The 27821-nt window shown below is 41.2% G+C and overlaps 1 protein-coding gene across 1 annotated transcript in view; it reads left to right on the forward strand.

The window, feature by feature from the left end:
• The window catches only part of FAM186A (family with sequence similarity 186, member A), a gene marked incomplete at its 5' end in the record, with an annotated part of 30386 nt that extends 3477 nt beyond the window's left edge, over positions 1–26909 (forward strand). The window contains 8 exons of the mRNA XM_005877404.2: positions 1392–1562; positions 8492–10996; positions 11069–12654; positions 12820–15023; positions 23065–23257; positions 25877–26028; positions 26420–26422; positions 26684–26909. Of these exons, the coding sequence (XP_005877466.1) occupies positions 1392–1562; positions 8492–10996; positions 11069–12654; positions 12820–15023; positions 23065–23257; positions 25877–26028; positions 26420–26422; positions 26684–26870 (7001 nt within the window). The remainder of the gene's footprint in view (positions 1–1391; positions 1563–8491; positions 10997–11068; positions 12655–12819; positions 15024–23064; positions 23258–25876; positions 26029–26419; positions 26423–26683) is intronic.
• Positions 26910–27821: the final 912 nt, after the last annotated feature.

A 27821-nucleotide genomic window follows, 5' to 3' on the forward strand; every position in this document is an offset into this window, starting at 1 on the left:
TTTATTCTGGGCCAGCTTTAGCTCTGAGGCTCGGCTCCAGCTATGAGACCTCCACTGCTGAAAGCAGGTTTCTGGCCTTTGTTTACCTTCTGTATTTGAAACAATGTTGCAGTCCTGCTGGCTGAAGCCTGGCTGACTAAAGCAGGTTTCTGGGGTTTTGTTTAGCTTCTATATTTGTTACAATGTTTCTTAGAGAGCAGCTGAGAGTCTGGCAAGGCAGGCGGGGAACCTGGCTTCCTCCGTCACTGGAGCAAGCAAGCCTCCCTGTTCGCGTCAGCTGCTTGGCTGCCGGCCGCCATCTTGGTTGGCAGTTAATTTGCATATCTCAGTGATTAGCCAATGGGAAGGGTAGCGGCTGTACGGCTAATTACCATGTTTCTCTTTTATTAGATAGGATACCTAGTGTTAAACATAGTTATTTTTGGGCATTTGAACTTTGCTTTACTTTAATAGAAAATAATGCTGCTATTAAACATCTTTGAAAATGGAAAATGAAATAAAATTAGGTGTTCTCTGACCATCCCCATTCTCTATCCCATGTCCATTTCTCTTTACTCTTCTTTATTTTTGTCTATACCATTTCTTACCATCTGACATACTATATAATTAATGTTTTTATTTATTTTTTGTCTGTCTCCTTTCACTATAATATAAGTACTATAAGTCAGGGAATTGGTTTTATTCAATGTTTTATCCGTAAAATCTAGAAGAGAACTTGACAGAGGACACATTGATTGAATGAAAGAATGAATAAACTATAAATACAAAAAAGAGGAATTTAATTTGGTTGCAAGAAATCACATGTAACAGGGGTTATAAAAGAGTAGATTCACTTGCCAAAGGATTTAATTGGGGCTTAGATCCCCAATATTAAAACACATGTTCACATTTTAGATACCTACTTCTCTGGAGTTTAAACCAAATAGACATCTTTTAACATGATTCTTATTTTTATGTTCAAGACTTACTGTTCAACCTCTATTCTTTTTAAAATATATATATTTTATTGATTTTTTTACAGAGAGGAAGGGAGAGGGATAGTGAGTTAGAAACATGGATGAGAGAGAAACATCGATCAGCTGCCTCCTGCACACCTCCCACTGGGGATGTGCCCCCAACCAAGGTACATGCCCTTGACCGGAATCTAACCTGGGACCCTTCAGTCCGAAGGCCGACACTCCATCCACTGAGCCAAACCGACTACGGCTCAAGCCTCTATTTTAAGTCTCTTCCTTTTTCATTTCCTCATAAGAAAAAGGTCTCAGAATAGCAATAAGTATGAGATACCTTTATTCCAAAATACTACAACATTGAATAGTCAATATTATAAGCCCATATGGTTACAATTATTTATTTTTCTGAACAAAAGTAATTTTCTTATTCTCTTCAAGATGCCATTTTGTCTGATATGACTGAAGTTGATATTGATGAACACCACCACTGCATAGCACAAATGGAGGTTTTACCAAAAACGTTCAAAGCTATCGAGGGCAATGTCAAGAGGTTGAGTGTAATTAGTACCTCTTTGCTTGAAGACAAGAGGAAAGAAGAGGAAAAAAAAAGTAAGGATGGTTTAATACACTGGAAATGGATTTTTACTTTTTCTAAAATTCAACTTTATTGAGGTATAATATAGATACCATAATATTCACCCATTTGCCCTGGCCAGGTGGCTAAATTGGTTGGAATGTCATCCCATACTTCAAAAGGTTGCCAAATTGATTCCTGGTCAGGGTACATACCTAGGTTGTGGAATCGATCCCAGGGCACATACGGGAGGCAATAAATAAATGTTTCTCTCTCACATCAATGTTCCTCTCCCTTCCTCTCACTATAAAAGCAATAAAAACACAACCTTAGGTGAGGATTCTTTTTTAATTCACCCATTTAAAGTGTATAAATCGATGACTTTTAGTAAATTTAGACTTGTGCAACCATCACCACAATCCAATTTTATTTTTTAACATATATTTTTATTGATTTCAGAGAGGAAAGGAGAGGGAGAGAGAGATAGAAACATCAATGATGAGAGAGAATCATTCATCAGCTGCCTCCTGCATGCCCCACACTGGGGACCATGCCCGCAACCTGGGTATGTGCCCCAACTGAGAAATCAAACCATGAATTCCTGCTTTATAGGTAGATGCTCAATCACTGAGCCACGCCACCTGGGCCCCACAATCCAATTTTAGAACATTTTCATCATCCCAGAAAGATTCCTCATACCCATTGCAGTCAATATTAATTTCCAACACCAGCCCTAGACAATCACTAATCTGTTTTCTGTCTCAATTGCTTTTGCCTTTTCTGGATATTTCATAAAATGGAATTATATTTTATGTGGTCTTTTATGTGTTTTTTTTTTCATTTTACATAATGCTTTTGAGGTTCAGTCATGTTATAGGATGTATCAGTCGTTTCTTCCTTCCTATCGCCAATTGCATACTACTGTTTGCATATACCACACTGTTTACCCAATCACCATTTCATGGACATTTAGATTGTTTCCAATTTTTGGCTCTTATGAATAATGCTGCTATGAACACACATACATAAGTTTTTTGGTAGACATATGTTTTCATTTCTTTTGAATAGATACTTAGGAATAAAATTGATAGGTCATTTATTTATTGTGGGTAAACTTATGTTTAACTTTTTAAGAAATTGTTAATTGATTTCCGAAGTGATAGTAGAATTTTACATTCCCATCAGCACTGTATTTAGGTTCCAGTTTCTCAACATCCTCAACAACACTTGTTAGTGTCTGTCTTTTTTATTATAGCATGTCTAATAGATGTAAAATAATATCTCATTGTGATTTTAATTTGCATTTTCCTAATGACTAATTATGTTCAGCACCCTTTCATGTGCTTATTAGCCATGACCGTATCTTCTCGGGTGAAGTATCTATTTAAATACTCATTTCTAGCCCTAACCGGTTTGGCTCAGTGGATAGAGTGTCAGTCTGTGGACTGAAGAGTCCCAGGTTTGATTCCGGTCAAGGGCATGTACCTTGGTTGCAGGCACATACATCCAACTCTCTATCCTCCCTTCCTCTCTGTAGAAAATCAATAAAATATATTTTAAAAAATAAATACTCATTTCTATTATTGAGTTTTAAGAGTTCTTTATAGTGCTCGCTTTGGCAAGACATATACTTACTGAAATTGGAATAACACAGAGAAGATTAGCATGGCCTCTGTGCAGTATGACGTGAATATTTGTGAAGCATTCTATTTTTTAAAGAATTCTTTATATACTCCGGATAAAGTAATTTACAAATATTTTCTCCCAGTTTGTGGTTTGTCTTTCCATATCCTCTTTTAATTGACTTATTTATTTTAATTTTTTTAAATCCTCAGCTGAGGATATTTTTTTTTTTGAGGATATTTTTGTATTGATTTTCAGAGAGAGTGGAAGAGATAGATGAAGACAGAGAGAAACATTGATGTGACAGAAACACACCAATTGGTTGTCTCCTGCACACGCCCTGACCAGGGCCTTGGCTGGGGAGGAGCCTGCAGCCAAGGTACATGTCCTTGACCGGAATCCAATCGGGACCCTTTGGTCTGCAGCCCAACGCTCTATCCACTGAGCCAAACCCATTCGGGCTCTTTTCATTTTCTTAATGGTATCTTTGAAACCCACAAGTGTTTAATTTTTATAAAGTCCAATCAACTTATTTTTTCTTTAATAGAAGTTTTATCATAGTTTTAGTGTTGTATTATGAACTTGAAGGGAATTCCAAGATGGCTGCAGAGAAGCTGGAAGCTCCATTCATTTGCTCCCAGCCCGGGATTAGACTTTGCAGCTAAACTGCAGAGCAATCAACGAGAAAAACCAGTTGAAGTGTAGCTGATCTGAAACTATACTAGTAAACAGTAGCACAGAGGAAGACAGGAGGAGACAGAAAGTGTGAACCCCCTCGTGCAGGTGCGTGGCTGGGAGGCCAGAGGGATATTGTGGCAGCAGAGCCCCCTCTCACTGGGAGCATGGAGTCTCAGCCCCACGCAGGGATCCCCAATCCAGAGCAACAGAGACAGGAAGGGGAGCCGGCGAAGCATCAGGTGGTGGTAATTAGTGGGAATTCGGTCCACCTGGGAGACTTGGACCACACCATCCCAGAGAAAAAGCAATCATATTGTTTGTTTCTTTCTTTTTTTTTAAAATTAAATCTTTATTGTTCAAATTATTACAGTTGTTCCTCTTTTTTCCCCCCATAGCTCCCCTACACCCAGTTCCCACCCTACCCTCGGCCCTTACCCGCCCCCCACTGTCCTCATCCATAGGTGTACGATTTTTGTCCAGTCTCTTCTCGCACCACCACACCCCTTGCCCCTAAGAATAGTCAGTTCACTCCCTTTCTATGCCCCTGATTCTATTATATTCACCAGTTTATTCTGTTCATCAGATTATTTATTCACTTGATTTTTAGATTCACTTGTTGATAGATGTGTATTTGTTGTTCATAATTTGTATCTTTACCTTTTTCTTCTTCTTCCTCTTCTTAAAGGATACCTTTCAGCATTTCATATAATACTGGTTTGGTGGTGATGAACTCCTTTAGCTTTTCCTTATCTGTGAAGCTCTTTATCTGACCTTCAATTCTGAATGATAGCTTTGCTGGATAAAGTAATCTTGGTTGTAGGTTCTTGCTATTCATCACTTTGAATATTTCTTGCCACTCCCTTCTGGCCTGCAAAGTTTCTGTTGAGAAATCAGCTGACAGTCGTATGGGTACTCCCTTATAGGTAACTGACTTTTTTTCTCTTGCTGCTTTTAAGATTCTCTCTTTGTCTTTTGCTCTTGGCATTTTAATTATGATGTGTCTTGGTGTGGTCCTCTTTGGATTCCTTTTGTTTGGGGTTCTCTGCGCTTCCTGGACTTGTAAGTCTATTTCTTTCACCAGGTAGGGGAAGTTTTCTGTCATTATTTCTTCAAATAGGTTTTCAATATCTTGCTCTCTCTCTTCTTCTGGCACCCCTATAATTCGGATGTTGGTACGCTTGAAGCTGTCCCAGAGGCTCCTTACACTATCTTCGTATTTTTGGATTCTTTTTTCATTTTGCTTTTCCGGTTGGGTGTTTTTTGCTTCTTCGTATTTCAAATCTTTGACTTGATTCTTGCGCTCCTCTGGTCTGCTATTGGGTGTCTGTATAATATTCTTTATTTCAGTCAGTGTATGCTTAATTTCTAGTTAGTCCTTTTTCATAACCTCGAGGGTCTCACTAAGTTTATCGGCGGTTTCTAGAGAATTCTTGAAAAACCTTAAAAGTGTGGTTTTGAACTCTATATCCAACAGTTTGCTTTCCTCCAATTCTGTCGTTTGTGTCCTGTTTCTTTGTCTCGGCACTTTTTATGCTTCGCTGTGTCGATAGAGTACCTTTCTGTACTAAGTGTCCCAATTACCTGAGGTAGACACTCTTGGTGCACCCCCTTGTGGGCTTTGTGCACAGTCTTGTAATTAAACCTTGATTGTTGTAGTTATCACTGGGAGGAATTGACCTCCAGGCCAATTGGCTGGTGTGCACAGTCTTGTTGTAGTTAAGCCTTGATTGCTGTTGGTATCATTGGGAGGAATTGACCTCCAGACCAATTGGCTATGAGGACCAGTTTTGTCTACAATGGGAGAACTGCTGTGCTGGAAACACCTTTTTGGGGCAGGACTTGTTTCAGTGGGGCTCTGGTGCTCACTGAGTCTGCTCCCTGAGTGTATCTCTTATGGATCTGAAGAGTTATAATCTGGTGTGGTCTCACTCTGACCACTGGGCACACTGGCTCTTGGATCTCCAAGGAGGTGCAAAGTCAACCACTGCCTGAGGCCACCCAACAGGAGCTACAGAGAGATCTGCAGATTCCTCCTCTTTGTTTGGGGTTTGGAGGTGCACAGATGAGGTACAGCTGTCACACAATGCAGGCTGCTGATGAGCCTTAGGCCTTCTTTTGGAAGCTCTGGGGTTCTTTGACCCAGCTGCAGTTTGTTAGGTTTTAGATTGCAAAAGGCCAGGCCATTCATATGCAAAAGCCTCTGTGTACAGCTTGGGTGGGGTTGTAAATTGGGTGGGGTGGGGTCTCAGGGAATCATGGGCAGTGAAAACAGCAATGGTTGCTCATTGGTCCTGCCCTGTTAGGCCCCTGGGTCTCTGTGTCCTGCAGCCCTGTGCAGGAACAATGATCGCTGTAAGCACCTCTGTGAGAAAGCCGCCCTAGTTTTCCGGCCCGATGCCAGACAGTCCAGTTTCTCCCTGTATGAGTCTGGGTCTCCAGAGTTTCGCCCGGAACTGGAGTTCAGAGCAGTTGGGAGTTTGTATTTCCCTCCCAATTGAAAAAGACAACAGCGTAGCCAGTTGCCAGCCCATTTTGCATGCCTCCGTACCTCCACTCTTCCGCACCTCTGCACCTCCTACCAGTCTAGATGCGCTTTTCTCTTTCCCTCTAGTTGTCGGACTTCCACTCAGCCAGCTTTCCCACGGTTCTGGATGATATCCGTTTTGTCTTTTAGTTGTAGTTTTGATGTGGTTGTGTGAGGCAGCAAGTTCAGGTGTTTACCTATGCCGCCATCTTGGTTCCTCCTCCTTTCAGTACTTTAAATATACCATCCCACTGCCTTCTGGCCTCCATTTTTTCTGATAAAGAGCGAGCTGTAGTTCTCCTGTACTTGATTAGTCTCTTTTGATTGTGATGAGTCATTTTTCTATATTTTTGTGTCTTTATTTTATCTTGTTTATTTTAATTTTTTTCCATCACCACCTTTTTTTCCCTTTTATCTATTTACTGGAGGCCTAGTGCATGAAATTTGTGCATGGGTGTGGGGGGCTCCCACAGACCAGCCTGCACCCTCTCACAATCCGGGACTGCTGGCTCCTAACTGCTCGCCTGCCTATCTGCCTGATTGCCCCTAACCACTCACCTGCCTGCCTGATTGCTCCTAACTGCCTCTGCCTGTCTGATTGCCCCTAACCACTTGCCTGCCTGCCTGATTGCCCCTAACTGCTTGCCTGCCTGCCTGATTGCCCCTAACCACCTCTGCCTTGGCCCCCGCACCCAGGACCTGGGCTTCCTTCCCTCTGGCCTGGCCACAGGCACCAGGGACCCCAGGTGGCTTCACCTGGGCCCTGGCTTTGCCAGGAAGGATGTCCGGAATGACGTCTGGAAGATGTCCAGTCTATCCGGTCTAATTAGCATATTACCCTTTTATTAGTATAGATTTTTTTTTACCACCTCTTTTTTCTTTAAAGATTCTCTCTTTGTATGGCTTTCAATGGTTTGACTATGATGTGTCTAGGTATGGATTATTTTGTTTGTCTACTTAAAATTTGCTGAGTTTTTTGAATGTGTAAATTAATGTTTTTCATAAAATTTTGGATAATTTGCCCAGCTGGTATGGCTCAGTGGTTGAGTGTCAATCCATGAATCAAGAGGTCACAGTTCAATTACCAGTCAGGGCACATGCACAAGTTGTGGGTTCGATCCCCAGTGAGGGGTGGGCAGGAGGCAGCCAAACAATGATTTTCTGTCATCATTGATGTTCCCATACCTCTCTCCCTCTCTCTTCCTCTCTCTGAAATCAATAGAAACATATTAAAAAGAGAAACTTTCCCTCTGAAACTAGATCTCTAATATCTCTAGATATATATTTGGATGATTTGGCCATTTTATATATATATATTTGGATGATTTGGCCATTACTTCTTCAAATACCTTTTTAAAATTTATTTTTCTTTATTTATTAAGGTATTACATATGTGTCCTTATCCCCCCCACTCATGCCCTCACACCCCTGGTGTCTGTGTCCATTGGTTATGCTTATACAAATACTTTACTAAAAATAAGTTTTTATTGAGAAAGAGGAAGGGAGAGGGATAGAGAAAAACATTGATGAGAGAGAAACATATCAGCTGCCTCCCGAATATCCCCTACTCAGTATTGAGCCCAAAACCTGGGCATGTGCCCTGACCAGGAATCCAACTGGTAACCTCTCAGTGCATGGGACAATGCTCAATGATCAATCAACTGAGCCACACTGGCCAGGGCACTTCTTCAAATACTTTCAATGTACCTCCCCCCTCTTGTTCTGGGCCTTCTATTATTTGTACATCAGTATGCTTAATGGTGTGCCACATGTCTCTGAGGCTTTGTTCATTTTTCTTTCTTCTTTCTTCTCCCTGTTCTCAGATTAGACAACTTTTACTAATCTAGCATCAAGCGTTCTGGTTTTTCTTCTGTTAGTTCAAATCTACTTTGAGCCCTCTTGGCTAATTTTTTCATTTTAGTTATTATACTATTCAGCTCTATTTTTTTCCACTTGGTTGTTCTAATTTCCATATCTTTATTGATATGTTGTATTTGATGAGCAATTATCATCATAGTTGTCTTCTTCAGCTATCTGTTAATTTATTCTAACTTCCTTGGGCTTAACCATAGATAGGACACAACACAAAAGAAGAAATACAATCTCATCATTTGTGTTTTATGGTTTTTCTTCTTCTAGTGTCTAGAAAAGCTCTATGGAAATCTTGGAAAGAAAGAGTTATAAAGCGACCTGCAACAGTCCATGCTTTAACACCAAATCAGATGATTGGTGATGAATTTGCAACAAATACAAAGGTTTCAGAAATTCAAGCCATGCTACAGGAACTCATAGATACTACAATGTTCAATAAATTGGAAAATAATGCTATTAACTATATAGCATCGACAATAGAAAACCTTTCTAAAGCGTTGAGTTCACTAAATAATGAAGCAAAAGTTATTAACCTCCATCCTGAGATATGTATAAGTGAGGAAAGTGAAAAAGAGCTCTCCCTGAAGGTAATACAAGAGCTCAGTGAAGAAAATGAAAGGCTTCAGCGGAAACTTCAAGAAGCAGAAGAAAAATATGAGCAGTTTATTAAATTCAAAGCATTGCCCACATCAACCTTGAAGGTGTTATATGAGTTTTCTCCAAAATCATCCATGGGCTTTAGCATGACTGATGAAGCAGCGAGTATGGATGGGGCCCAAAGAAAGGAGACCCAAGGCTCAGTGTTAAAGTGGGACTCAGCAAGTTCACATACAGCCCAAGTTGAAATGACTCCAGATTTAATTGAACAGCAATTCCCTTTACTTGAAAAAACCCCAAAAATACCTTCCAAAGATATCACTGAAGATAAGATATCACTGAAGAAAGGTGACATCTATCAGAAAGGTTGGACTGATGAGTATCAATCACAGAAAAGGAAGATCACAAAAGCCCCATATGAGTTTGAGACCTCTAGATCAAATCTGAGTAAGCAGACAAGTAAACAAATAGTCTCGAAGACCAAAGTGGATTATGACTTAGATCTACAAGCACAGCGAAAGACGAGTCAAGAAATACAGCCCCTTTCTATAGCCAAATCAAAGTCATTCATTGAATCAAAAAGTCAACACGTTCTTTCTAATTTCCCTTCTATTGACACAAAGAGCCAAGGTGGCAAAAGTGGAACAAGTAGTAAGTGGGAACGACTCAGGAAGTACAAAATTGCATATATACTTGAGAAATGCCAAGTTATTTCAGACCACAAAAAGAAATCCACCACCGAGTTAATGGCCAAAGAGAGTGAAAGTGTTACGAGTTTCCAAGCAGTGCCATTTGGGTCAATCCAACCTGATAAATCCTCTGAGAAAGTAAAAATAGAAGGAAAGGAACATCAAATCTCTTCAGAAATTACCACAAGCAAAGAAGGAAAAACTGAAGAGGAGGACACGTCAGTCTTTACCAAGAAGGGCAAGTCTCAAGAACTTGTTGAATCACAATCTAAGACTTCAGAATCTACTACAGTTCTAGGAAGTCCAGAGGGCAAAAGTGAACAGGCTAATCTAGATGAATTTCACAACGCCATAATGTCTTTCTTAAAAGAGAAAATTGATAACACAGAAAATCCTTTGGATAAAAAGACTGTGCCAGAAGAAGAGTTATTATTAAAAAAAGCAGAAGTTGAAAAATTAGGAATCATAAAGGCAAAAATGGAAGAATATTTCCAAAATGTGGCTAGAGCTGTGGCAAAAATCTTGAGAAAATACAAAGACATTAAAATAGCAGGACAAATTAGAGAGAAACAAATGAAACAAACAACAGTCTCATTTATGCCAGGGCTACATTTACAGGAGCCAATTAGTCCAAAGTCTGAAATTAGCTCCTTACTCTCATCTGAGAGCATGGACCCAGTAATACAAAATTTAACACAAGAGATCTTGACTGAAATAGATGCTCCAGTCGTCTCAATAGCAGGGAAAGACCATATGGAGAAGGAAAACCAGAGGCAGGAGGAATATTTGCAAGAGGTTCAAGAAGAAAGTTTGAATATGAATCTTAAACACCAGTTGCAAGAAAGGAATCTCTGGAAGATGAGCTATAAGAGCATAAAAAAGGATTTGCAAAAGCTCCAGATGAAGGAGGGAAAGCAAGAGCAACAGAAGCAGGATCAGTGGCAGGAAGAAGTGTGGGAGCAACATCAAAAACAGAGGATGCAAAAGCAGACTGAGCAAGATGAGAAGCAAAAGGGAATGGAAGAGGAAGAACAGCAGAAGCAAAAGCAGCAGTGGCTGGAAGCACGGGGGCAAAAAATGAAAGAGCAAGGAGTGTCCTTGGAGGAGGAGGGACAGCAGATGGAGCAGCTTCAGAAGGAAGTGAAACATATGGAACTGGAAAGTAGCTGGAAGGAAGAGGAAGAGAAGCAGAAGCCAAAGAGAAAGGGAAGGGACGATGAAAGTCAGTGGCATCAAAAAGCAAAGGAGCAGTTGAAGATTAAGGAGGAAAGACCTGAAGAACTAGAAAATGTGTTAAGTAGCACTTCAATAAGATTGACTCCCAGGTGGAAGAACACATGGAAACGTGCATTACTGTTACGCACAAAAAAAAAGTCCCATGTGAATCTTGCTGATGAAAAGCACTCCGAACCAGTCATTCCTCCCACCTCGACACAGTTTTCCTCACCTGGGCCCTTTTCTATTCCTGGACAGTTTCCTACGAAGTCCATTGCTGTCATTCATGAGGAGGCCGAGGCCCAGGGCATCACTCTCTCTCCTGAGCAGGCGCAGGCACTGGGCATCACTTTCACCCCTCAGCAGGCCCAGGAGCAGGGAATCACTCTCACCCCTAGTCAAGCCCTGGCACAGGGAATCACTCTCACCCCTAGTCAAGCCCTGGCACAGGGAATCACCCTCACCCCTAGTCAAGCCCTGGCACAGGGAATCACACTCACCCCTCAGCAGGCCCAGGCATTGGACATCACTCTCACCCCTCAGCAGGCCCTGGCACAGGGAATCACACTCACCCCTCAGCAGGCCCAGGCACAGGGAATCACACTCACCCCTCAGCAGGCCCAGGCACAGGGAATCACACTCACCCCTCAGCAGGCCCAGGCACAGGGAATCACACTCACCCCTCAGCAGGCCCAGGCACAGGGAATCACACTCACCCCTCAGCAGGCCCAGGCACAGGGAATCACACTCACCCCTCAGCAGGCCCAGGCACAGGGAATCACACTCACCCCTCAGCAGGCCCAGGCATTGGACATCACTCTCACCCCTCAGCAGGCCCTGGCACAGGGAATCACACTCACCCCTCAGCAGGCCCAGGCACAGGGAATCACACTCACCCCTCAGCAGGCCCAGGCACAGGGAATCACACTCACCCCTCAGCAGGCCCAGGCACAGGGAATCACACTCACCCCTCAGCAGGCCCAGGCACAGGGAATCACACTCACCCCTCAGCAGGCCCAGGCACAGGGAATCACACTCACCCCTCAGCAGGCCCAGGCACAGGGAATCACACTCACCCCTCAGCAGGCCCAGGCACAGGGAATCACACTCACCCCTCAGCAGGCCCAGGCACAGGGAATCACACTCACCCCTCAGCAGGCCCAGGCATTGGACATCACACTCACCCCTCAGCAGGCCCAGGCATTGGACATCACACTCACCCCTCAGCAGGCCCAGGCATTGGACATCACACTCACCCCTCAGCAGGCCCAGGCATTGGACATCACACTCACCCCTCAGCAGGCCCAGGCATTGGACATCACACTCACCCCTCAGCAGGCCCAGGCATTGGACATCACACTCACCCCTCAGCAGGCCCAGGCATTGGACATCACACTCACCCCTCAGCAGGCCCAGGCATTGGACATCACACTCACCCCTCAGCAGGCCCAGGCATTGGACATCACACTCACCCCTCAGCAGGCCCAGGCATTGGACATCACACTCACCCCTCAGCAGGCCCAGGCATTGGACATCACACTCACCCCTCAGCAGGCCCAGGCATTGGACATCACACTCACCCCTCAGCAGGCCCAGGCATTGGACATCACACTCACCCCTCAGCAGGCCCAGGCATTGGACATCACACTCACCCCTCAGCAGGCCCAGGCATTGGACATCACACTCACCCCTCAGCAGGCCCAGGCATTGGACATCACACTCACCCCTCAGCAGGCCCAGGCATTGGACATCACACTCACCCCTCAGCAGGCCCAGGCATTGGACATCACACTCACCCCTCAGCTGGCCCAGGCATTGGACATCACTCTCTCCCCTCAGCAGGCCCAGGCACTGGGTATCACTCTTACCCATGAGCAGTTCAAGGCACTGATGGTTACCCTCACTCCTGAAAAATCCCAGGGTTTGGGAGTCACACTCACACATGAACAAGTCCAAGCATTGAGAGCTCCTGTCATTCTCCAGCAAGAAGAGACATTGAGGGACCATATTACTCCTATCCAGGGCCAGACTCTAAAGGCACCTGCCCAGGCACATGATATGATTCTTACCCCTGAGCAGAGCCAGGCAATGCAGATCCCTGTGACTACTCAACAGGCCCAGATACTTGGTGTCCCTATCACTCAAGGCCAGGATGAGGCATTGGGAGTCACTATCACACCACAGCAGGCAGAGGCACAGGCACAGGCACGGGCACTGATGTTCACTCTTACTCCAGAGAATGCGCAGATTTGGGGTATCACACATACCAATGAACAAGCCCCGGCAGTGGGTATTACCCTCACCCCTGAGCAGAAACACGTATTGGAGGTCCCACTTACCTTTGACCAGGCTCAGGCATTAGAGACCCCTCTCACTGCAGAACAGGCCTGGAAATTGGGGGTCGCTATCACTCCAGAAATGGCTCAGAAAGTATCACACACTCTTTTTCTTAAGCAGGGCAAAGCATTGGGGATCGGTCCCACCTATGAACAGGCTCAGTCATTTGGCAGTCCTTTAACTCTGAATCAGGCCCGGGCATTGCGAATCCCAAATGCCTGGTTATCAATTATCACTCGTAGGCATGAACAGTCTTTGGGGGCCCCTCTCACCTCAGATAAAGCCCAGGTCTTAGGATCTCCCCTTACCCGTGAGCAAGTTCAACCTTCGGGAGCTCCCTTCACTCCAGGACAGGCCCAGCCCATGGGTATTACTCACATGTCTAAGCAGAGCCTAGAACCAAGAGCTCCTCCCATTAATGAGCAATTTTCACAATTCCGGGCTGGTCCTTCTTCAGGACATACCCAGGAAGTTGGGATCTTTTCCATTCCTGATAAATCCATCAAACCAAGTGCTCCTCACATGCCTAAGCCGTCCACCAGATTGGCCCCTTCTACTCTGAAACCATTTCAAGAATCAAAGACTTCTCTCCTTTCTGGGCAATCCACTACATCAAGAACCAGATGGCCCCTGGTACCATCTGCTCTTATTGATGAGAAGACCCCTGGATTTAAGGTCTCTTCTACTTCTTTGCAGACATCAGGGTTTCCTTTTACCCAAGCCCCATTTGTCTCTGGGAAATCCCGAGGAAAGGGGAGCTTCGGTAGGGAGCTTCCTTCCTCTAAACAGACACTGGTTTCTAAGGGTCAATTCACCCCTGTGAAGTTCCTAGCACCAGAGGTCCCTCCCACCCCTGGGAAGCTTTCAGTATCTGGGCCCCCTCCCACTCTAGGGCAGCCCCTTACACTGGATTCCCCTCTTAGCCCTAGGCAGATCCTCATACCTAGGGACTCTCTGACTCCCCAGTCACCCCTGATATCAAAGCTTCCTCTTGCCTCCAGGCAACCTCTTATATCTGGGATTCCACCCGCCTCTTCACAGATTCCCAGTCTCTGGGCTCCTCTCTTTCCTGGGAAGCCTTTGATTCCTGGGGCCCCTTCTGTGCCTGGGGAGCTCATGGAATCTGGACTCTCCACCTCTGAGCAGCCCCAGGCATTTCAGCTCCCTACCGCCTGTGAGCAATCTCCCTATCTACAAGCCCCTTCTACCCTTGGGGAGCTTCCGGCACCACAGACCTTTCCTGGGCAAGCTTTCCCACTATGGATCTCTCCCACCCCTGGGCATCCCCCACCACCACCGACCCCCTCAACCCCTGGAAAGCCCCCAAAAGATTTGTCTCTGAAATCTAAATCAGCATTGGTCCATCCCGGTGCTCCAAGTTTCAAGGTACCACAAGCCCCTTTCACCACTAAGAAGTTCCAAATATCAGAGGTCTCTGACACTTCTGAAGAAATCCAGGAACTCCGAGATTCTTTTACTATGGAACAACTTAGGACATTTCAGTCCTATCTCACCAAGTATAGGACACCAGTATCACAAACTCCTTACATTGATGAGGGGGCCCTGCCCACTCGCATGAAGCCTATAACATCACTGCCTCCTCTTACTACTCAACTACCCAAAAGATCACAGATTGCACCTTCCGAATGGGACTGGAAATCCCGATTTCCCCCTATAAGTAAGCCCTGCGTACTGACTTCAGTTTCAGGTACCAAGAAACTCAAGATGATGATACCCCCTTCCTCTTTCCAAGAGCTCAAAGAGCAGAGGTATTTTGTTGATGTGAAGGCTCAAAGGAAGAACCTGATACTCTTAAATCAGACCACAGAAACTTCTGGACACCCTTCAGAGCTACATACAACAGCTAGAAATCTCATAATTGAGACACTTCATACAGACACAGTTCGACTGGGATACCTATTCCGCAAGTACATTGCCTATAGGCTGATCCAGCGTGCAAGGTAGATGTAACTATTACATGTTGATTTCTGGTTTAGTCCTGATTTCAAATATCCTCCCACATTGCCCTATAAGTATATTCATATTTATCAGATCAGGTGTTCTAAAAGATTCTCTTATGGTAGGTCTATGGGATGGAAGCCTATTTAAGATAGCAAAAGGAGATATTTTTTAGAAAATAAATATCATATAATATGATCTATTTCATATGTCAAGGTAAATTTTGTGGATAATGACTGATCCCCATAATATCTACTTCAAAAGTTTAGAGTTGCTTCCAGTTATTCTGAATTTTTTACATCATCTTCGGCTCACCAGAAGATGTATGATTCTTAAAATGGGAGATGGCAGATTATGTACAAGGTGTTGCCATGGCAACTTGACTGCTGGAGTGACCTGAAAGAAACAGATCCTCATCCTGATTTTTAAAAATTGCAAATATCAGAAATAGGTCAGGGAAATGGATCTGGTTCCCCCCCGACCCCCCCGCAACCCACACAAACACACATGGCTACCCAGTTCCCCCTACTTATTTAAACATACCTTAGTTATAAATTCTTGTATCAATTAGGTACATATCTGGACTTTTTATTATTTTTTACTGATTACATATAGATGAGTCATTTCTATTCCATGTTATTTATTGCAGTTTTATTTTCATGATGTTGAGTCTTTGTCAACTGATCTGCCATCCTTAGCATTTGTGTTTTGAGGTTACGAACCTATTATTTTGGGGAAACTTTTTAACCTTAAATTACAAGAAGCTAAACTAAAACCTATAATAGAAGAGGTTATCATTAAATATAGGAAGAACTATGTTATTTATCCACCACATGTTTACTGAATGCCTCCAATGTGCCAAGCATTGTTTTAGTTGCTAGGGATATAGCAGTGAATAAAACGAAGTACCCTGTTCTCAATAAATTTACATTTTTGAGGACAGAATTCATTTGATAACTAAGGATTGAAATAACAAGGTGCAAAAGAAAGACTTATTCAAGATATAATCAGAACTTTTAATTTCAAAGCTTAAATTGAGATTTGTTGGGAAATGTTTTACTCTATATTTGTCTTTAGTTTGTTCTTTCCAAACTGAATATTCCTAGTTTTTTTTAATCTATTCGAGAATTTTAAATAACATGTTCCTGGTCAATCTCCAGTTCTCTTACGTCTTTTTTCCTTAGTTTTATTTAAATTTAAAAAAATAAGTGGCATTCATCTGGTACAATATTTTAAAAATTCAAATGAGATAAAGAGAAGTCTCCCTAATAAACCTATCCTAGCCTTTAGGCCTCTCCCCCAGGGCTACTAATGCATATGCATAACATTTTCTACATATGTAGAAAAGTACTATGCTCTTTTATCCCCCTTTTTGCATATTTTAAAGTTAGCATGCTTGATTTTTTTTTCATAATTGAACTTAGGTATTAAGTGTTAGATAACTTGGGAATTCGTATATAAAGAGTCCACTCATTCATTTTATAGTTCCATAGTATTCAAAGTTTGGATTTACCAGAATTTACCTAACCTCTGATGGATATTTATGCTGTTTTTAACATTTTGCTTTATAAAAATATACTTTTATGAACAATCTTGTATACACATATATATGTATGTATATTCCTAGTAGAATTTCTGGATCAAAGGGTAAGTGTTTTATAATTGTGATAGATTTTTGTCAAATTGTTTTCCAAAGAGGTTGTAACAATTTACATATTGGTTAGTGTTATAAATTGGTATTTCCCTACATCAAGACTAACACAAACTATTATCAAATTTTTTGTTCATTGCCAATATAATAGATGAAATATGGCATTTTACTGCTTTAATTGTCCCTACTTTTATTATTGGTGAGGTTAAGCGTCTTTTTCTAGACTTAAGAGCCATCTGTAATTCATTTTCTGTGAAGACATCATTAAAATACTTTGCCCATTTCTCATTTGGGTTGTCAACTTGCTTTTTAAAATTCATTTGGGGCATCTGATAAAATATTTGGAAAATTGGCCCCTTGTCTGTGATGTAAATTGTAAATTTCCCCCCTCTTGTCTTTACTCTGCTTTTGGTATTTTTTGCTTTGTAGAAAATTATGATTTTTAGCCCTAGCCGAGTGTTGACCTGCAGACTGAAGGGGTCCCTGGTTTGATTCCAGTCAAGGCACATACCAGGTTGTGGGCTCCATCCCCAGTAGGGGGTGTGCAGGAGGCAGCCCACCAATGATTCTCTCTCATTATTGATGTTTCTATCTCTCTCTCTCCCTCTCCCTTCCTCTCTAAAATCAATAAAAATATACATTTTAAAAATTATGATCTTTAAAAGTCCTTTCTAGGTCTCTTAGTATTTTTATGGTTGGTTATTCATTTTTTTGTTTGTTATATACTTAAGTCTTTGATTCACAACATTCTGTTGTGAGAAATGGTTCTGGTAACATACCTTAGTTATAAATTCTTGTATCAATTAGGTACATATCTGGACTTTTTATTATTTTTTACTGATTACATATAGATGAGTCACTTCTGTTCCATGTTATTTATTGCAGTTTTATTTTCATGATGTTGAGTCTTTGTGATAGTCATTATAGTGTTTGCCAGTCCTTGTTAATGAGATGTGAACAGAATTGGTATGTGTCACTTCTGTGCTGAGCATTGTCAGTCTGACACCCTCCAAAGTCTCTTCTTCCTCTGCCACGATAACCTACGATGTTTAAGATGATAGCTGTTTTTTCAGCCTGTGTTCTTGAGAGTATACAACGAAGCTCTCCCTGCTGAGCCCTGGTGGATTTGTAGTATGAACAACAAGTAAAATTTTCTTTTTAGCCACTAAGATTTGGGGTTGCTAAAACAGCAAATCTAGCTTATCTTTACTAACACTGTCTTCCTATCCAAGAATATGGTATACCTTCCTTTTTGTTCGAGTATGTGTGTGTCCTTCTGGAAAAAGTTTTTGTATAACTCTTCCATATTCTTTCATAAGTGTATATCCTGATAGTTGTGTTTTTTAGAAAATATTTTTATTGATTTCAGAGAGGAAGGGAGAGGGAGAGATAGAAACATCAATGATGAGAATCACTGATTGGCTGCCATCTGCACACCTCCCACTGGGGATCAAGCCCACAACCAGGGCATATGCCCTGATCAGGAATAGAATCGTGACCTCTTGGTTCATAGGTCGATGCTCAGCCATGCCAGCTGGGCAGTTTTTATTTTTGTGGTTACTATTGTAAATGGACTCTCTCTTTCTGTGACATCTTCTAACTCATTATTTGTATAAATGAAGGCTAGATTTCTCTATATCAATTTTGTATGCAGCCATTTATGGTATTCAAGCATGTGAAAGTTTTTTAATTGATATTTTTGAGTTCTCCAGGTATATAATCAAAGCACCTACCAATAATAATATTTTACATTTAGATTTGCCAATATTTAAACATCTAATTTCTGTCTCTTGATTATCTGAATTGGTTAGTATCTCCAGGACTCTGTTAAAAAATATTGGTGATATGGCTACCAGGTCATCTTTATTCATTTGACTGCCCTGAGTAACAGCTATGAGTGCCTTCCTGTAGCCCCATGTTATTTTTCTAAAAAAAGTTCATATTCAAGTGTGTTTAAAGGATCACTTACATTGATATTCTCTTTTCTGAAAAAGTTGTAAAATATTCTTAACCTAAGTCAATTTCTTCTTTGTTCTTATTTTCTCCATTCTATGTATCTCAGATGGCCAAAATATAAGCCCTTTCATAGCTATTTATTAAAAAATAACTATAAATTGGTTAAAAAGATAGTGGCAATAATGAATATCCTATATAATAAAAGGGTAATATGCAAATTGACCCTAATGGTGGAATGGCCAGTTGCTATGACACACACTGACCACCAGGGGGCAGATGCTTAATGCAGGAGCTGTCCCCTGGTGGTCGGTGTGTTTCCACAGGGGGAGTTCTGATCAGCTACAAGCTGGGCTGAGGGCTGTGAGCACAGCAGCAGTGGTGGGAACCTCTCCTGCTTCTGTGGCAGCACTAGGATGTCCAACTGCAGCTTAGGCCTGTTCCCATCAGTTGGACATCCTCCGAGGGCTCCTGGGCTGCCAGAGGGATGTCTGACTGCCAGCTTAGGCTCGATCCCCTGGGGAACAAGCCTAAGCCGGCAGGTGGACATCCCCTAAGGGGTCCTGGACTGTGAGAGGGTGCTGGCCAGGCTGAGGGACGCGCCCCCCCAAATGCACAAATTTTCTTGCACTGGGTCTCTAGTCTTTCTTATATTTGTCAGTAAAAAAATACTGACTTTTAGGTTTAAGTACATTTTTATCATATTAAAGTATCCATTTGCTCCTGTTCCATTATGTTTTTTTAAAATCAAGAGTGGATGTTGAATTTTGTTAATTTGTTAAAGCACATTTTTTTTAAAATATGATTTTGACATGTCATTTTCATGTGCATTAAAGAAAATATTAGTTTCTCCTGCATTCCTGGAATAAATCCTATTTGTCCTTGGTGTATCCTTCTTTGAATGTTATGAAGTTTGTTTGCTAATGTTTCATTTAGGTGTTGTTTTACATTAATTAGTAAGTTTTATTGGTGCTATCTTTGTCAATTTTTTTGTGCTATTTTTGTCAATTTTTAATATAATTTTAAGCTTCTATCATTAAAAAATGTGAAAACTTTTTTTTTATGCTTGAGAGTTTAACAGTAAAATTAGTTGTTCTTTTAAGGTTTGGCAGATCTCATCTATGATATTATATAGGCTTGGTACTTTTGGAGGGAAGTTCTTAGACAACTTTCTTAATTTTTATATGGCAATTAGTTTGTTTAGATTTATTGGAGATTTAAAATTTTTTTGCATATATTTTTTATTGTTATAGTATTACAGATATCTCCCATTTCCCCCTTTTCTCTTCCCCCTAACTGGAGATTTTGAAGTCTAAGTGACATGATCTGACCTGCTTCAGTAAAATCATTTAAAAATTGAAATATATAGATCAACGTTTTGTAACAATATTTAACTTATACAAGTATAACTTTAATCCCATCAAAAGTGAATTCATTTTTCCCAGAAAGTTCTTATTTAATATTTAATGTTATTATAATTAGATCACCAACAGGTATAACAAGGAATAAAATATTGATAGATTAAAGATTCCATAACAAAGATAGCTAGGTCAAGAAGGTTCTTGACATTATATGGGAGAGAAGATATGAAGTGTAATAATATTAACTACTTTTGGATAGTATAAAAGATGGTGATAAGAATGTTACCCACTTGCTTCATTGAGAACAGTGTTATTTATGGGACTGGGTGTGATAGGCATTCTATAATTGATGTGGAGAAGTTATTAAAAACACATGTAATAAAGATGGTTTAAGAGTGAAAAAAATGAAAATCACCTATAGGACATGGGAAAAAATCAAAGGCTATTGGAAAATTAATTTAATTAAATATACTAAGTTAACTCAGAAAATTGACTGTTTAAGTATTAAATGATCCATATATTTAATAGGTTTTAAGTTATTAATTATAACCCACAAAAGGGACCTGAGATTTGTTTCCCCTGTGTGTGTGTGTTTATAATATGTATGTAAAACGCATATGTTCAGAAACATATCTTCAATTATTCCCCTTGGCAACTCCTACCCCCAAAATCCAAACTCTTTAACATGCCTTTTAAGGCCTTTCATAATCCAGCCATTCCAGTCTCCTTCCCACCATATCCTTTCATATATCCATAGTCTAAAAGTCTCAGACTATTCACCATTCCCAAATATAACTTCCATTCTCTTACATTTGTACTAAGTATTACTTCAACCTGGAATTCCTCATCCCCTTCTTCCCAAACTTAAGATTTACCTGAGATTCTGTTTAAAATCCAGATCTCGAAGCTTACACACCAAGATTTTGATTAAAAAGGTCTGAGGAACCTTGGAATCTGTATTTTTAACAAGCATTTCCTCCTTCCCCGACAAATGATTCAGTCCACACTTTGAGAAATATTGGTATTCTGAAAAGAGAGAAGATCTAGGTTTGCTTCCCAAATATACTATTTATTTATGTGACTTTAGAAAATCATTTAGCCTGGTCGGTATGGGTCAGTGGTTGAGCATCAACCCATGCATCAAGAGGTTGCTGGTTTGATTCCTGGTGAGGGCATATAACCCAGCTGCAGACTTGATCCCCAGTTGGGGGCATGCAGGAGGCAGCTAATTGCCTCTCTCTTCCCCCTCACCCTTCTCTCTGTAAAAATCACTTCAAAAATCTTTAATTTAAAAAATTTTTTTTTGGCGCAGATTCCTTTTCCTCTCCTGTAGTATGGGGACGGTGAAACACTATCTGTTTAGGAGACCCAAACATGGTGGTATGCTATGAGAATACATTTTTTTAATATATATTTTTATTGATTTTTTACAGAAAGGAAGGGAGAGGGACAGAGAGAAACATCGATGAGAGATCAACATCGATCAGCTGCCTCCTGTACACTCCCTACTGGGGATGTGCTCGCAACCACGGTACATGCCCTTGACTGGAATCGAACCTGGGACCCTTCAGTCTGCAGGGCGATGCTCTATCCACTGAGCCAAACCAGTTAGGGCGAGAATACATTTTTATGACTATTCCTCAAGATCCTATTCAACATCTTCTTATAAAGCCTTCTTTATTTCTCTTACTATAACTAATTATGCATTTGTTTTTGTTCAAATAGCATGTTTACATTTTTATTTAGCATTTGTTTCATTCTCTCTTTGACACAGTTAATTTATTAGTCTCCTATTCTGGCTTTGAAATGCTTTGAAGGCAAAGACACTGTCTTTTTTTATAATTGTACTAGAGGCCCGGTGCACGAATTTGTGCACCACTGGGGAGTCTCTTGGTCTGGCCTGAGGGATCAGGCCAAAATCAGCTCTCCAACATCCCCTGAGGGGTCCCAGATGGGAGAGGGCACAGGCCAGGCTGAGGGACCCCTACCAGTGCACGATCAGGGCCAGGGGTGGGGGGATGCGGGAGGTTGGCCAGCTGGGGAGGGACTGCGGGAGGGCTCCAGGTGTGTCTGGCCAGGCTCCCTCAGTCCTGAATGGCCGGACCCCAGCAGCAAGCTAACCTACTGGTAGGAGCATCTGCCCCCTGGTGGTCAGTGCACATCATAGCGACTGGTTGACTACTCAACTGTCTGCCCCTGGTGGTCAGTGCATGTCATAGCAAGCGGTTGAGCAGCCTTAGCATATCATTAGCATATTACGCTTTGATTGGTTGAACAGACTACCGGACACCAAACATTTAGCATATTAGGCTTTTATTATATAGAACTAGAGGCCCGGTGCACAAAAATTTGTGCACTCGGGGGGGGGGGTCCCTCAGCCCAGCCTATGCCCTCTTGCAGTCTGGGACCCCTCGGAGGATGTCCACCTGCTGGCTTAGGCCCGCTCTCTGGGGGATCGGGCCCAAGCTGGCAGTCAGACATCCCTCTGGCAGCCCGGCAGCCCTCGGAGGATGTCCACTTGCCAGCAGGGAGCAGGCCTAAGCTGCAGTCGGACATCCTTAGTGCTGCTGAGGAGGCGGGAGAGGCTCCCACCACCACCGCTGTACTGGCAGCCGTCAGCCTGGCTTGTGGCTGAGCAGAGCTCCCCCTGTGGGAGCACACTGACCACCAGGGGGCAGCTCCTGCATTGAGTGTCTGCCCCCTGGTGGTCAGTGTGTGTCATAGTGACCAGTCATTCCCAGTCGTTCTGCTATTAGCGTCAGTTTGCATATTACCCTTTTATTATATAGGATTATGTCTTGTACATATCAATACTAGAATTTTAATGTATTAAAATAATAAAAACACTATTATAACACTAAACTGTGAAGGGTTAATAAAAATTTGACAGTCATAGATTTTTAAAAGTTTAGTCATATATGGAACTAGATTAAGATTTGATTAAGTAAGCCTCCCATCCCTATCCCATCCCTCTCTACTTATTAAGGATGAGATGAGAATTGAAGTAACTAAGGCCAGGTTTGCTGAGTTAAGGTCAGTAATTATATCAATCTAATTCTTGTTAATTTTTTTTTCCAGAAACAACATAATCAAAAGAATACTAGCCATCCAAAACAGTGGGAAAGGTTATGAGACCCAGAATCTTTACATAATGCTGAACAGAATTGATGGCTACCAGAAAAAGATGATGGGGGTCTGGACCGAGAAGCAAAAGTCTCTAGAGCAGAAACGGAATCAGTGCCTGAGGAAAATGATGTTCTTATTTAGCCAGGTAATCTGTTTTCTATTCCCTCGCCCCAGTATGTTACAAGAAAAGTGAGAGTGGTAAGCTTTGAAAATAACATTTATCTGGAGATACCTTGTATATTGGTTTCCTAGGGCTACTTTAACAAACTTCATGGCTTAAAACAACAGAAATGTATTCTCTTAGAATTCTGAAGGCCAGTTTATGAAATCAAGATGGAAAAAGAATCGAGATGGTTCTTTCTGGAGGCTCTGAGAAATGTATTTCATGTCTCTCTCCAAGAGTCTGGTAGCTATAGACAATCTTTGGCATTCATTGACTTGTAGCTGCATAACCGCTATCCTCTGCATTCATTTTTCCCTTAGCCCTTTTCCCAGCTTGTCTGTCTTCACTTCTGAATCTTACAAAGTTATGTGTCATGGATTTAGGACCCACCTGGTTAATCCAGGATGATCTCATCTTGAGATCCTTAACTTAATTACACCTGTAAAGACCCTTTTTCTAAACAAGGTCGCATTCACAGGTTCTGGGTGAACATATCTTCTGGGGCTTCACCATTCAATCAATTACATTGTGACTTCATTGAAACTCCTAAATTGACAACAGGAATACTGGCTGGACTTTCTAGATGAAAAAAGATTAGAATAGGAGAGACTTCTATAAGTGTTCAACTCATTCCTAGTCAACCCACATCTACCAGCCTCTCTTGAAGTCACTACTCTCCAACTGATTCATGACAGTTACTCCTTTCCTCACAACTATCAGAAAGCAAGCTTTTTTTTTTTACCAGGCAGCCTTAATCTATTTTATTGATTTTTTTTTACAGAGAGGAAGGGAGAGGGATAGAGAGTTAGAAACATCGATGAGAGAGAAACATCGATCAGCTGCCTCCTGCACATCCCCTACCGGGGATGTGCCCGCAACCCAGGTACATGCCCTTGACCGGAATCGAACTTGGGACCTTTCAGTCCGCAGGCCGATGCTCTATCCACTGAGCCAAACCGGTTTCGGCAGAAAGCAAGCTTTAATTTGGTGAGTTTACAATAAAGGAGATAAGAATTTATTTAACTTGCTTACATAGCACCATGCAGAGAAAACCCCATTTAACTCTAACAATCCACTCATTATGTCCCAGAGCCTCCTCTGAGATGACCTTCCAAAAAGTTATAAAGGTAAGATTAGAGCACTTTGCTCTGGATTACCTGCTCCCATTACATGTTCTAGCACGAAATTTTGGAACATCCTGGGAATTCTAGAAACATTTTGTATCTATATATCCGTTTCTTTCACTAAATTAATTAATTTAGTTACTTAATAAGATCAGTTTACTTGCTACTTTAGAAGGTACAGAAACTTCTCATCATAGCCTGATTCAAATCAGACATGTTCTGAATTTTCCAGAAGGGCTACATTTTAAGTATTAAAGATCTTTGTAAAAAAAAAAAAAGGATATTTTTTGACAGTTTATTGCTTGGAAAATATGGCCAATGTAAGTGGAAAGCAAGATCAGTTGGCAGTGTCATGAACTGTCTAACAGGAATCACAATATCTAGGGCATGTCAGAGGATGAATAGGGTCTGGGGTCCAGGCAGCCTTAATCTATTTTATTGATTTTTTTTTACAGAGAGGAAGGGAGAGGGATAGAGAACTAGAAACATCGATGAGAGAGAAACATCGATCAGCTGCCTCCTGCACACCTCCTACTGAGGATGTGCCTGCAACCAAGGTACATGCCCCTGACCGGAATCGAACCTGGGACCCTTGAGTCCTCAGGCTGATGCTCTATCCACTGAGCCAAACCGGTTAGGGCAAGGCAGCCTTAATCTAGATGATAAGGTGGGTATCAAGGCATAAACAAGGGGGAGGAAAAGGCAAAAGAGAGAAGAGGATAGAAATGAAATAAATACCTTTCACTGAGTCAGGGTGGTGGTCAAAAAGTTAGTTCTGCAAAAAAAAAAAAAAAAAAAAAAAAAAAAAAAAGAAGTTAGTTCTGCAAAAAAAAAAAAAAAGAAGTTAGTTCTGCTACCAGACTACATGGGTTCAAATCAGCTCCACTACATACTAAGTAGGAGACCATGGACAAACCACTTAAATTTTCTGAATTCCAAATCCCCATGTACAAGACAAGGACAATAACAGCGCCTTTCTCATAAGGTTGTTGTCAATATCAAATGAATTATTATGTAGAAAGCATCTAACATTCAGCAAGGATTCAGTAAATGTTTGCTATCATTGCACTTGCATAGTTCTTACAATTTATGAAGTGCTCCCATATATATTATGTTATACAATTCTTACAACAACCCTGTGTAATTACCCTCATAGAATAAGGAGAAAGAGGTGCCGATAAAGTTAGCAACTAGCTCAAAGTCACACAGCTAGGAGATGAAAGGGCTAGGACCAGAGCTTATGCAGGAGCTAGGTTTATATATATCATAGCGGCCACCACTGAAATTGTGTTGGAGGTGGAGTGGAGGTTGAGGAGTAGTAGTTGGAGAAGGGGAGGAGACTGGAGAAATAGGATTTGCAAATCCATGATAAATGAAGAGTCATGCTTGTAGTTAAGCTAGGGCCAGCTCAGAAGACCTTCCTGAAGATTCTGGCCCTTTCTTTTCATTGTTTCCTCTTTTATTTATTTATTTTTAGCTCCAAGATATGTACCAGTTGAATCTTAGTCAACCTGTACCTTTGCTCATCGACAAAAAGCAGAAACCTACCCCTACCAAATTTATTCAACAGCCATTCCTAGAGCTACTAATGAAAGAGGACAGAAAATCTGACATATTCAAGAAATTTAGGTATGTGGTAGGAAAGACTGCCATTAAACTTTCTTTGGATGGTATGCTTTTTTTTCTACCCAAGATCTTCCCCTCCCTGACAATTATAATATGGTATAGTGGAGAGTCTAAGGATTATTAATTTTCTTAGCTAATTTAACAAGAGGCTTATTTATATATATTCCTACTTAAATATCTAACATCCAATTTTGAGTTCGCTTTTTAAAAAGAAGCTGATTCTTTCTTACTAAGCAGCAAATTAATACCCAATGAAGAAACTTAGAAGTATTACTTAAAAAAACATAAAGAAAGTAGGAGCTTTGGGAAGGAAGAGGAAAAAGATTGTTGCTGGGAAAAAAGAAAAACGTTTTCTGGATATGGTCCATATACAGTAATCCAGGCAGCTAAGAAGGCAGTTTTAAAATGGATTACTAGGTAAAATCATGGAAATGCAGCTTTTTTAGGGGGAGGTGGGGCGATTTCAGCAAATTCTGCCGTTTTAATTCATTTCTCAGTCAAAGTGGGCATGGCTAATGTTCCTCAGTGTGAGGGAGGGCATTATAGGACAGGGTGGTGGTGGTGAAGAAAAAAGGGGAGAATAAGAATCATACCTTTTGATTGCCTATGGAGTGCAGCAGAGTTTGGTGATTTCAATTAGTGCTCTCTGACTCTCTAGACAAGAAGACCAGATGGCAGCCATCTGGAATGCTGATCAGTCCACTACAAGCTACCCAATAACTGAGAAGACATCACTACATTCACTGTGGGCCCAGCTGGGTGGGTACCCACCTATTCCCATGCTGCTCCAGTTAGATGTTCAGTCTTCCTTCAGAAAATCTCTTGCATCCATTCAATCACAGTAAGTTAAGGACTGGAAGCACTCTGATAATTGGGCTTTTGGTCAAATGCCTCCCCCCCTCCTCCCCACCCAACTTAACTTTCTCTTACAGCACCAAGGAGTTACCAAAAGTATTAGTTGTTTTAGTGTTTCTCTTCGGAGGCCTGCAGATGTCACTATGGAATAATATGAACAAAGCAACCAGTTATAATACCACGAAACCTAATCTAACACTAGATTAGTCCACTTTGAATTCCACCCATTATTATTGGGATTTTATTATTGAAAGTACCAGAAAACCCATAGTAGTATGCTTTTGTCTACCTCATGGTTCAGTAACATACCTTAAATGCAGCTGCCATATCTAGGCCCAACTTGAGATAAATTAAGTGCTTATATCCCAGGATATACTGAAGGATAGGGAAGGTGGGTGACATGGATCCATCTTTCCAAATTCTGTTAAACCCGGTTCTCACTTGGTGATTTCATACTCTCGGAGTGAGTTAGAGATTAAGAGTCAATTACTTTGTAAATCCTAGTTTAGCACTTCTCTTTGGAATTTGGTATCTATTATTAGGGTTGCCAGATTTAGCAAATAAAAATATAGGACACCCAATTAAATCTGAATTTCAGATAAGCAACTAATGATTTGGTACTATAAGTATAGTCCATGAAATTGTATTCTTATATTAAACATTATTCATTTTTTATCTGAAATTCAAGTTTAACAAGGCATCGTGTATTTAATATACAGGCAACTCTTCTATTATGCCAAAACCTCCATTTTTACATGCTATTGCAAAATATGTATGTATTAGTTTTAATGTAGAGTTAGATGCCTGAAAACTTTCAGAGTAAGAGATGCTGAAAACAGTGAAAAAAAATTTAAGACATTATAAGAAAATTAAAGTCTTGGATTTTTAAAAATATATTTTATTGACTTTTTACAGAGAGGAAGGGAGAGGGATAGAGAACT

This window comes from Myotis brandtii, unplaced genomic scaffold (genome assembly GCF_000412655.1).
Source record: "Myotis brandtii unplaced genomic scaffold, ASM41265v1 scaffold517, whole genome shotgun sequence".
Classification (NCBI taxonomy): Eukaryota; Metazoa; Chordata; class Mammalia; order Chiroptera; family Vespertilionidae; genus Myotis; species Myotis brandtii.